The sequence below is a fragment of the Carassius auratus genome, chromosome 12 (genome assembly GCF_003368295.1).
Source record: "Carassius auratus strain Wakin chromosome 12, ASM336829v1, whole genome shotgun sequence".
Lineage (NCBI taxonomy): Eukaryota > Metazoa > Chordata > Actinopteri > Cypriniformes > Cyprinidae > Carassius > Carassius auratus.
This window is the reverse complement of record NC_039254.1, coordinates 2,920,336-2,933,292: the sequence shown is the minus strand read 5'-3', so window position 1 is coordinate 2,933,292 and position 12,957 is coordinate 2,920,336. Positions and strand designations below refer to the sequence as shown.

General features: G+C 36.8%; 1 protein-coding gene across 1 annotated transcript in view; it reads right to left on the bottom strand.

Moving 5' to 3' along the window:
* Window positions 1-12,957, bottom strand: part of myo1d (myosin 1D) — a 67,679-nt gene that overhangs the window by 26,973 nt on the left and 27,749 nt on the right. The window contains exons 12-17 of the mRNA XM_026276261.1: window positions 11,041-11,111; window positions 9,874-9,948; window positions 9,639-9,771; window positions 8,449-8,615; window positions 6,746-6,953; window positions 163-386 (exon numbers count right to left, since the gene is read on the bottom strand). Of these exons, the coding sequence (XP_026132046.1) occupies window positions 163-386; window positions 6,746-6,953; window positions 8,449-8,615; window positions 9,639-9,771; window positions 9,874-9,948; window positions 11,041-11,111 (878 nt within the window). The remainder of the gene's footprint in view (window positions 1-162; window positions 387-6,745; window positions 6,954-8,448; window positions 8,616-9,638; window positions 9,772-9,873; window positions 9,949-11,040; window positions 11,112-12,957) is intronic.

Genomic DNA, 12,957 nt, shown 5'->3' with positions numbered 1-12,957 from the left:
AAGCACAGGAGTGAGTCAGAGACATTACATTGTTATGGTAACATTAGTCCCCTGCCATACGGCTGACGTTAATGCAGCACAGCTGGAGTCGAACATGACTACCCCATGAGTCACACAGAGCACCAGTGAGCCTGTCCACTTCCTGTCCTCTGTACCTCTGACCTGTTATAGATGTTCCTCAGTGCCTCCTCAAACTTGCGCAGGACCTTGGGTGGTGTGGGCCACTTCACATGTTTGCCGTGATCCTTCATGCCACGCACGTTTTTGAAGCGTCGGTTGACCTCACGGATGTATGACTTGACCTTGTATCTTCTGTATGCTCGGATGATGATGAGGGCGGCACGCATGCGGCGGTAACGCATTCTGGCCAGTGTCCCTCGCCACACCTGTGAGTGACAAAAGAGTGACAGAAAAATGAATCATTAATTAATAATTAAATTAAATTAAATTAATAATTAATATTGTAACCTTATCCAAATATCACAATATGGACTATCTCAAGGCAAAAAAAAATAAAAATCTTTACTCAGAAGTAGCTTTTTACTAAATTTAAATTCCATTTGACTAAAATATTGCTATTTGGACTACAATAAATATATATGACATTCCTTTTTTTATACTACTTTTACATTTGAGACACAAGACAAAAAAAAAAATAATAATAAAATTAAAAAGTACAAACATGTACCATATCCATTTAAAAGTCTTTTTTTCTGTAACTGAATACGGTTACCTTTTCTCTTGCAACCAGATGCATAATATCATTTCAAGTATTTCCGTTACTTCAAGTCTAAATATAGCAATTTTATGATGTTTATTTGTGTATGAGAATACCCCTGGTAGAGATACAGTATACCATGATGCCATATATAACACATCTGCTCCTGTCTGGAATAGGTGGAATTAAACTAGGAATAGAGCTAATGATACATATAATCTGATCTGTGGCACCAAAAGTGCATTTCCGAGGGTGTAAGGCCTGTCTTAGACATCAATAATAGATGATAATGGACCTCTGGGGAGCTATTTGAGTGGCTCAGTTCTCAGTAAAAATCCCTACCATATGTTGAACCCACTTTACATTGACTCAGATGGGAAGGAGTGAAAGGAGCCTTTTGTCTGGCAAATATGGCATCATAAACACGGTTAAACGTTAAGTTTTGTCCAAAGATATCAATTCCGATATCCTTTTCCATAATACTGTCTTCAATGTACTGTAAATATTATGAGGATGCTGATTTTGGTGACCTGAACTGTAACCACAGATGCCTTAAGCACACATTAGACTCTATTCAGTTTAAAATTCTGTGTAAAATAAAATACAAATCAAATCAGCACCGAAGTGTGGGCGAGTCTCCCTACAGGACCTGTAGTCTTTGCTTGTGTGCTAGCACTGACCTCATGGAAGAACTTGCCTTTGAGTTGTGTGCCACTGTGACTGAACCCATTACGTAACTTTAACAGTATGACTAATGCAGAGGAGTGAAGAAACAGCAAGGCTCCACATTCATACTCAGCAAATCTGCTACCAGAGGTCCTACATCACCAAACTGATGTGATGTACATGATGTACACTTGTAATTTCTAAACACAAACCAATCAATCAGTCTGAAAGAAATGTAGCACAATTCAAAGAATAACTTATTGATATTATTGATTAGCCATCAATTATAATGTACTATCGAGTGCACAATGGTAACAAGCTTTGCTAAATGTAGGCTGAAAGGACAATGTTTCCCAGGTTTGCATCTTGGGTTTAACTACAATTACCTCTTTTGGTTCAAGTGGGTAGAAATGAAGCTGATGATAATTTGCTATTTTAATGTCAAAATGTATTTGCATATTACATAAAGAAAATGCTTATTGCATAACCTATTGTTTTTGTCAGGCTAAACATCAAGAGGGTTCAAGAGGGTGAAAATTATTCTGAATTAATTCTTGACTAAAAGACATGTACAGTTAGTAAACGCATGTACATTTAAACTGAGTTGCAAAAACAACTTCATACACTGTGTGTAATGCACACTCAGCCATGTTTTTTTAAGGGTAAACTATATTGTTTATAATTTCAAAGTAATGCAGCAGAGAACTCTCATCATATGAAATTAATAAATAAATATAAAAAATACCTATGGAAGTAAATTTCTGCCACTGATTAATTCAGTGGCAGAATCAGGCTTCCATAAATACCCAATATTACAAATATTCCTAACAAAAAAACTACTTAATTTCATTCACAACTAATATAGCAGAATGTCTGAGTGAAATCAGCCAGAGTGGTTCAAATTGTGTTTATGCTCATTTAGAGAGTTGATACCGACCGCAAATTCACACTGTCCATGCAGATGACATTGGAAATGCTTAAAAAATTGGGGTGGACAGACGGTCTGTGTTTGTTTTTAGAAAGGATAGCGGTAGTAGATAACACCCGGGGGAATATGGGTAAATCAGGCCAATAACAGGAACTCAGCTCACCCCGCCCCCATCCCCAGTCAGCTCGTCTGATCAGCGTTTAACAAACCCAGCACAATACCACCTCTACGCAGCGGATTTACATACTCAAAGTCAAACGGGAGAAAGCTAAGACAAAGAAGTCTCATGTAATAAATAATTAAAGCCTAAATCTTTCAATCAAATCCCATTCTTTAGCACTTTTTCTTTCTGATTTTCTTTTCAGTGCTGCCGAAGAAATTTTGACTAAAAAGACTGAGTGTGACAGGATAAGATCTACATATTTTAATGACTGTTACTGCTGTTCAAGCAGCTTCTTTATTGAGGTGAAATATAAAAATTAATAAAAAGATGCTGTTTGAATCTGTCACCCTGCAGAAAATGGGTCAAAGAAATTCTAGCAGAATCTATTCAGATGTGCCATCAGGTGTCAAAAGGCAATTACAGATGGCTGACAGAATGTGAGGTGACTTATCATTAATCAGAGAGGCAGGCAGGCAAATCCCACAATCCCTCAGCACACACAATTTTACAAACTGGCAGGACAGAATCATGGTCAGGGTATGTGACAGTTAAACGCATACACAAAAGATCCTAACCACAGACAACCCCAGGAGATGGTGGGGGAGGAAGACGCGAAAGGAGCCATTTTCATAAATCAATACCATGCGCTTGGCAAACCATTGACTTGGTGATGGAAGCTTCCATCTTCTCTGTGTCCTCTGGCAGATTGTTGGACTGTGTGTGTGTGTGTGTGTGTGTGTGTGTGTGTGTGTGTGTGTATGTGTGTGTGTGTGTGTTTCTGGGGTACATTCTCAGCCAAATAACAGCTAGGCTCCTTTTGCAGCTGTCACTGGCTTTACATTTGAAAGCAGTAATACTTCTCAAAATTTGTATATTTTTCTGAATAAAATGCTAGTGGTGCGAAATTAGGTGACGCTATGCATTTGCTTTTATGAGCGTGGTTTCAAAGGTTTTCTGGGTGATTACTAGGTGGCTGCTTACTGGTTTAAGTTAAATGAAGTATTTTTCTTTTTCCATCTGGGAAACATTTGACTTCACTCTACTCCAAAGCATGATATCATACTTTTTACTTCACTCAATTTTATAAAACATATAGTTACTCATTATTCTGAAATGAAGAAATCAACATTCCAATGTGGAATGAACTAACTGCACTCGATGATCGATTTGCAAATTACTACTCCGATTCAACAACTTATTCAATCTGAAACTCAATTTAAACATTAGGACAAAATATTGCTACTTTGTAGTCCTAAAGTACTGTGAAGATATTTTGATATATTCCTTTATTATTTGCCCAGATGAATGACTTTGAGCACATTTGAAACTGTTTTTCAAGGACAGAATAGTAAAACACCTTAATTAGATGCAGTACATTTCCATTTCCTGCTTTGCCAGTGATGGTATACACCCATTAACTGTTGTCTCCTGAGCCGGGAGAATGGGGATAAACTTAGGTGACAAGTTTAAAATGAGAGAAAAAGCCCCAGTTGACCATTCTGAGTAAAAGATGCTTAATTTTTCTGAAAAAGAATGTTTGATTACCACTGCTTTCTGATACAGCCAAAGGAAGAAGATGCTGAAGAGAAGATCTAAGCAAAAACAAAACAATCCTAGAGGAAGCATAAGGGATTTATGGGAGAAAATATAGATTTATACAGGGAGTCGGACATCTCTGTGCATTAAACGTTTGTTTGCCTCCACAAATGCAATAAAACACATTCACATTATGTTTGGAAAGTTTTCATAAATCTGTTCAGAAATGAGTGATATGGGATTTAACTCAGTCCATAAAATAAACAGAACTTCTCTCAGAACAGAAACCAAAACTAACATGGCCGTTCAATGTGGATACTAAGGCTTGAACATTAAATATTAATTAAAATGGAGGAAATTCATAAATAATGTAGTCACTCGATGTTTGTGTTTTGTACAGCCGATTCGATTTGCTTCAAATTGCCTCCATTCAAAGCCACATCTTGCTGATGAGCTGAACAGAGGGTCGTACAATGAGAGACAGCATGGCATCTTGCATCTGCCCAAAAGGAGCTAGCTGGCAGAGCAGAGGATCCCGGGTATTTTTATCACCTACGGGAGAAGCGCTAAATCGTAACGGCTTAGAAATGGCAGTGAAGCGAGGGGGCGGAGGAAGGCAATGGCACAGAAAAATGGCTGGGAATCTGTGAAGGAGTGGTGGGGTGAGACAGACAGGAAATCAGTGAGGAGAAAGTGGGAGGTGAAGAATAACGGAGCATTGATTGGGGGATTCTTTTGGTTTACGAGCTTGAAAAAGATAAAAGGATAAATACATCCCCATGAGCTATGCACTGAGAAATAAGAGAAAGAATAAGAGGAAGCAGAACTCAAAGGCCTACAGACAAGGAGATTCATAGAGACAAGCAGTACCATTTTTACATTGGCTTCTCTGGGAGCCTTTGGCACCAATTTTTTAACTGCTGGCAAAACTGGCAGACTTGGCACAAGTCAAACCAGTCTGCCATATGCTGATAAAGGGATTGTGCATGAAGGAAAGATGATCCAAACATTAAGACACACATGTGAATGGTTTCAGTGTTTAGGGCCAACCATAAGCTGTATTTTTTTGTGCAAAATAGCACAGACATTAGGTCCTATCACTCACAAAAGATAGACACAAGTGATATCAGCACTGCTGGGATGCTCAGCTATTGCCTGGAGGTATACAATGTGATTAATACACTGACAACATTCCCACAGATAAGGGGTTTTTTTCCCCTTAGGGAACCCAAGATGAACCAGTGTCAGGATGACAAATTTAAGCAGAATCTATATGAAAGATCAAACAATCAATCTCTGATTCAGGAAGAGCACAGAATTAACACTTTGATATGTGTCTGCTCATGAATGTAGCAGTCCGGTGAGACTATGAAACAGAAACTCTGAGCCTAGAACTGAGAGCTTGATATTGAACAAGCGTGGTGGAAAAAAATGTCAGTTTGTTTTTAAAAGCATCTCGATAACGGGAACTTCCTGATAACATCTTTTGAAATAGCGAATAAGATCTTGCAACAGGAGAGTGGTAAAAAAAACACTCCATGTGCAGACAGGAGCTGACAGAAGAGATGTTTTGATTTCTATTAACTGTCAGTCACTGAAGACAGTACAGCGAGAGTGGGGAATTTACACTAAGAACCCACAATCATTTTTTGCGACAGTGAAATGACACTGGCAGTCAATAAATCTGCCATTCAAAGTATTCTCATGCTCCTGAGGAAAAATAAAGGTAGAAAAGTCTTTTTAAAAATGCCAAAACTTACTGTGTGTTGTGTATTTACACATACAAAATATGAAAATGCTGTGAGGTGGTATGATTTGGGTGCCATATTGTTCTATTGTTGCCTTCTTGTTCAGTCTGCTGTGGTGTGAGGTCCATTGTTGAAAAGTAATGGTTTTAATGAATCACAGTTGTGCCATAATGAAGTCCCAAGAAATTCCTGATCAGATTTAATTTTGAAAACCAGCCAAATACCATATGAAATATGATGAATGTCTTATGAAAAATTGGATGAAGCCCATTTAGATTTTTGTGAGGAATTTCACATACACTACTATTCAAAAGGTTGGAGTCAGTAAGATTTTAAATACATTTATTCAGCAAGCTGTATTCAATTGATGTAAATAAATACATTTAAATTGTTATAAAAGATTTATATATAAAAAAAATTTTTTTAAAACATCAAAGCATATCAACATATTTTGTTACACCAAATAATGATCTTTAATCATTCAAATAAATAAAATAAATGTGTTTTGGTGAGCATAAAAAAACATTTTTAATATTCAACATTTTCTTTCAAAAACATTTTTAAAAATCTTACTGACACCAAGCTCTTGAACGTTAGTGTATAATGAGGTTTGATAAGGTTAGCTGGGCTTAGTCTTGAGGTCTAAGAATGTTATCATGACTCATAGGAGCATTCATGAAGAGTCTTGCACTTTGTGGGAGGACATCCGATTTTCGAATGCATATTTATTTATATGGAGCCCAAAAAGTAAATTTGGACCCTTAAGTCAGAAACTAAACTCTTTCAGTTAAAGGATGACACAAATACCTATTTTCGCTAAATATTTCACTTTAAAAGTATTATTTTCTTGTAAAATAAATGACATTGGTCTGATATTTTTGTTAAACCATGCAAGTGTCCATACATACATTCATGTGTCCAAATAGCCATGGTATATAAGTACTCAGCAAGCCTAAGCTACACATAACAAGTCTGAGATATCGAACCTTTTGCAGAAAGAGGACAATCCTCTTCACCATCTCTGCTCTCTGCTCCTCCAGGCTGAAGATTGTTCGAGGAGTGCGAATGAACACTTTTGTCTTGCCATAGGCCACGTCGTGTTCGAACCCACAACCCTGCAATAGACGTTTGACTGCCTCCTTATCAGATGGCAGGTCGTGGTTGGGCCAGGTGAACTCGGAGATCATCTTATACCTAAAAAATTAATAGGAAAGAATAATGTTTTAAGGATAGAGCAATACCTCACATATTGTTATTTATAAACATATACATTTATTAAATATATATTTATAAGCATGAATATAGAGTCCATAACAACAGTTTCATAACAAGTATTATATAACACAACGAGTGCTTATTTAAGAGCGATGTGAGGCCGGACCCTTTGGATCAAATCCTCATTTTTCCAATCTCGCCTCTAATAAGTGCATTATATTCCATGCACATCTGCAGCCGTGAAAGAGACAAATCACTCCTATGAGTGCTGTTAACAGTGCATTCTCAATTAGATGAATTTTAGTCTAACTTACTCTCAGCAACAGACATTTTTTCAACTCATTAATCAATCTCATTAATTCATCGTATCTGTGGCAAGTGTGTTTCAGAGTTTCTTTAGGGGACTATTTGTTTTGAGCAATATACAGAGGCCTCAGAGACTTGTGTACTGTTTGAGTACATGAATTACTCCGGGATATTGGTTTGTTTGAACTCAGAGGGAGTGTCAGGCCAGCCACATTAAAAAAGTTAACAGTCATTTGTGGATTAATGCGTATTGGAGACGTGAACCATTTAAAATGATTTAGTTCGATTTGGTGGACTGGTTCAAAAAGTTCCAGTTACCTCGAATGATTCGTTCGCAAACCGGATATGACAAACTGCATTGTTTTGAACTCTCTCACAACAGACACGGAAGAGAAGACAATGCTGAATAAAGTCGTGGTTTTTGCTATTTTTGGACCAAAATGTATTTTCGATGCTTCAAAATATTCTAACTGACCCTCTGATGTCACATGGACTACTTTGATGATGTTTTTCTTACCTTTCTGGACATGGACAGTATACCGTACACACAGTTTCAATGGAGGGACTGAGAGCTCTTGGACTAAATCAAAAATATCTTAAACTGTGTTCCGAAGATAAACGGAGGTCTTACTGGTTTGGAACGACATGAGGGTGAGTTATTAATTACATAATTTTGATTTTTGGTTGAACTATCCCTTTAATCTTAAAGAAAACTATGACTCTAGGAGAAAAAGGATTCTGGCCCCTGTATATCAAGAACCATTGTATATTGAGAGAAAAAGCACAATATGTGCTCTCAAGCCTTTTGAAAAAGGCTCAGCTTGCACGTCATTGTTACATAAAACCCTTTATCAATTATGACACTTTGTGAGGAAGGGACTCCAGAGGATGACAGCTTTCACACCAACAGACATTGCATAAGATCTTCACGATCTGATTAATCAATCTGTAGTTTCAAATGTCACTAGCAACCAGAGATGCAACAGTCTCACACAAGCTGTCACATGAGCATTGAGTGGAAATTCATGAGCTGAAACCATACACAAATGTCAAATCACGAACATCAAATAAAAAGACTATTGAAACATAAAATAAACAAACAAATGATTAAAAAATGCTTTGAAATTGACACATGTTGGCCATACAAATGGAAAAACAGGAATTTCACCTTTGAAGGAACCGTGGGTAGGTTTGTCGGTTAGCAAAACCAGCTCGTCGCACCCTGAGGTTCTCCAGGAGGCCTAGGTACTCCACTTGGTGCTTGCAGCGCTCGTGTTCAAACAGCAGCGGTGACTTAACATCATTCGGCTTTATGCAACGCACGTAGTACGGCTCCTATATAAACCAACAGAGGGCGATTGTAAGTAATTGCATCTATAGAGTGCAACAGTGGCCCAAGACTTTTTTAACGACTTTGGTTCTAGAATAATTTTTTTTCTTAGCAATTAAAAAAAAAAAAAAAAAACAGCCACTTGAATAGTCGCATTAAAACTTTAATTATAAGCAAAAAACTATAACTATAACGGACTATAAGTCGCACCTGAGTATAAGTCACATCATTCCAAAAATACGTCATGACGAGGAAAAAACATATATAAGTCGCACTGGACTACAAGTCGCATTTATTTAGAACCAAGCACCAAGAGAAAACATTAGCCGCGAGAGGGTGCTCTGTGTTTTCAGTGTAGAGTACAGGACTGAGCACTGAGCAGCATAGAGCGCCCTCTCGCAGCTGTAGACGGTAATGTTTTTTCTTGGTTCATTTCTCTCGGTTCATGTCAAATTAATTTTGATAAATAAGTCGCACCTGACTATAAGTCATAGGAAAAGCCAAACTATGAAAAAAGTGCAACTTATAGTCCGGAAAATACGGTAATTGTTATCCAAACACGGTAGTTCTGTCTTTAAAGGTTTATAATCTGTTGTTAAAAAACACTTGAGATTTTTACGATTTTTCTTCTGGAACTTGACTGTTACACTCTATTACTCTATTATTATATATACATAGAATAGTTCTCTAGACTACTTGACTCAATTGGAAATTCACAACCTTCTGCATGAAAATACTTTTTTTATATTCATATACTGAAAAATAAACTAGACCATTTTTCCAGGTACAGTACCTCAACTTCCTACATAGCTTTGGTGTCTACTTCTTCTCACATCAAAAAACATTAACTTAAATCAATATTTAATAGCCACATAAGTATTTATTTGGTAAATTTGGCCTTGTAAAAAAACATCATAATATGCATTCATTGGGCATTATCGCAAAAACTCTTTATATTTCAATGACTCTCAATTAATCACCTATAAATCAGATCAGGGTCTACACAAAAATGCTTCCAACACACCCACCTTGCTGGCCAAGTTCTCCACCAGAGATATCATGGAGTTTTTGAATAGAGTGGCAGCAGTCAGGGGTCGTTTGGTGACCTCCGTGATGCTCAGCTTGCCCTCTGGCCACATGGCCTTCAGCACAGGGTTTGAGCTGTGAAACACAGACAAGGACAGATAGAAGTCACAGATGTTGTGTGACATCTGGCAGGTATGCAAATAAGACTGGAGGGATGTACTTTATGTTAATACTGACCTGTTGTAAAGTAACCTCTTGAAGTCCTGAAACAAGGTATCCTTGTTCTTGTCAATAAAGCCTACAACAGAATAACTGAAACAAAACACACAACCACAATGACTGAATTACACAAATACACAAATTTAAGACTTAAAGGTGAATTGTGCAATTTATTTCCCTATGTCAACACAAAAAGAGTTTTAAAATAATGATTGTTTTAAACAGGTTTCACTGAACACCCCCTCCCCATCTGCAAATCCAAAATTTGAGTTTCAGATGTAAAAATCCCATTCTTTTTTATGATAGAGAAAAAACATATAAATCTTTACTGTCAGACCTACTGTGAGATACTAGATTGTTAATCAGTGGTACAGTATATGCTTTTAATGCAGCAATCAGCACGTATTATTATTATTATTTTTATTTTTTTAAATAATCATTTTTTAACCATGTTGTTAAAAAATGTATAGAAAAAAAAAAACTTCCGGAACAAAAGCCAATGAAAAAGATGGCAGAAATTGCTCCATTCTATTGGTCAATAAATATATAGCCTCACCCCTGCACTAATGCAATTGGTTGAGTCCATGTTGCTGTTGTTGGGCTAATTGGGAAGCTCAATCAAAAAAAAACATTTTTTTTACCACACAGAGACAAATTGTTTAAATTCTCTTAATACTGATGTAAATATTAGTGTAAAAGTAAATTCTCAAGCCTCCTTGAAGACAAGAATTATTATAACTGACACAGAGAGAGCTCTGGCTCCTTAATCGAGAAAATAATCTTAGATATCGTTCTTCTGATCCATTTCTCTCATTGTAACACACAGACACACACACAAAGGAGTCTAAACATTAACAAGGCGTTTCAACGTGGTGTCACATCAAACCTACACCCACAGAACTTAAGGAAATAACTGACAGCCTGCAATCTGGCAAACCGCTTAAGTGAGAATATGAAACTATATACACATTCGGAATCAACTTGTTTTGGTAACCGGCATTTACATAATTTGGAGTGACTAATACGCTTGTGTCATTCAAATGTTTATTTACCAAACATTTTCAAACCCAATCTGTGCCCAAGGGAGAACTAGATGTCTTTCCACTTAGTTAAGCCTTCTGTGAGTTACTAATGGTGCTTTTTAATTACAGCATTTAGGGCTTATGATCCAAAACAGCAGCTTACACCACATCTCCAGCATAATGGCGGATGCGGAAGTCTCGGTCAAACTCCAGGTTTTTGTCTGTGTGAGAAAGCTGTGGAGACAGAGAAGGGGCAAATTAGAGATTTTAAAAACAAAAAAAGTAGACTCTCGAAACTCCTAATAACACATCGACTTCAAGTTTTTGCAGTAAACAACACTGCAAAAGTGCAGCAGTGTCAGAGAAAGAGCGAGGCAGCTCAAAGACTGGGAGGGAGCATCTAAGTAACTCTGCGATTATGAAAGATAGATGAGATGCGCACTTCTATGCAGCATAAGATGGCAGTGCTAAAAAAGCTGTGCTGAAAGAAGTTCAGTGAAAGACTGTGAAAGATGATGTCCTTTAAACTACATTATTTAGAAATTGAGTAGCAAGCATGCCTACTTTAATTATAATTATAAAAATTATATTTCTGACTTAAATTTCATGACTGATTTAATTCTACTGTATTTGAAGCTGTAAAATGTACACCTGTGGCCACATGGTTTATATTAATGTATCATTTTTGTAACCAAAAATCCCCCAAAATATTGAATTTCCCTTCTAATTTGCAACTGTGCATAAACTTGCTCTCTGGCCCTGTTTTCACACTAGAGGGATCTATGTATGTTGGGTGAGGGCAGCAACTGCAGTTACATAAGACTCACTGTCATTCATAAAATATAGCAGTGACATCAAAGGCAAGCAGCCTTAGCTCTCATTAAGATACAGAATACTGCTGATCCACTGCATGAACAGGGACGCCCGTTTCTGCAGATAAAAACAGAACAGAATAATGACACTCTGTATCCCTCTAGCCACAAGCTGCCACATGTCCACATGCCGCATTAATTAAAGGATTGACTATCAGTAAGTTTTAGTGAGCTTTTGTGTCACAGTATCTATTGTGGTAGACGCCAGCATCTCTATTCTGTGTTGGGTGCCACTTTACGGGTCTCTGTTTGGTTTGTGCATGCAGTGACTCACTCGATTCATTGTAACTGAAATACAGATAAAACAGCCCTCTAAGGGAATGGATGAGAAGCTCCTATCTCTACCAGAGAGGACAAACTCTGAACACTTCACCAGAAGTGGAATAGCAATCAGAATCAATTTGAATGGATGGCTGAAGCGGTGTTGAAAAAAACTCAATCATTTACTCATTTGAAATTGCAATTGAGATTCATATTTGATGTGGGACATCCGAGGACTGCATTTCCAATGAGTTTAAGGTCTTTATGGGTTCTACCCAGACCAGGCTTCAAACACACTCACTGGGTTTCTTAAAAAACATGATATATTTTAATTAGTCATGCCCGGAATCACGCAGGCACATATAGAAACATAATGTGTTAATAAAATGAGGTCTCTTAGTGTAATCATTGAATATATGGAGTCACACTGCATATGCCATTTTACAAAGCAGAGCACAGATGCCTGAAAGTCAAAATGGAGTATTTGAAAAGCATCCAAAAAAAGTGAACAAGTTCACATCTTTAAACCTCGATAGAAAGAATTTGTTAATCATTTAAAAATTATTAAATCATATTTTGTCTAATTTATGCACTAAACCATATAGTTGTTTTTACTCCTATAATATAGTATCATTTAACACAACCATCAATATTGTAAAAATGCCAGTAAGGGCATTTATGTAGTTATCTTATTTTGTATATATATAATCATTTGTAATTCTAAAAACCAGAAAACACAAAAAAACTGTTACATAATTGCCATCCATTACATAAAAAAGAAAAATAAATTGGTCAATTAAAAAATTACTTTTTCATTATCACAAATTTGTGTTTGATTTTTATTTCTTTGCTGATGTATTAGCATGATTTGTATTATGACTGACTGTGTTTACATACATATTCTTAAGCGAATTATGCATAATAAGCTGAGAACACACTTGGTCATG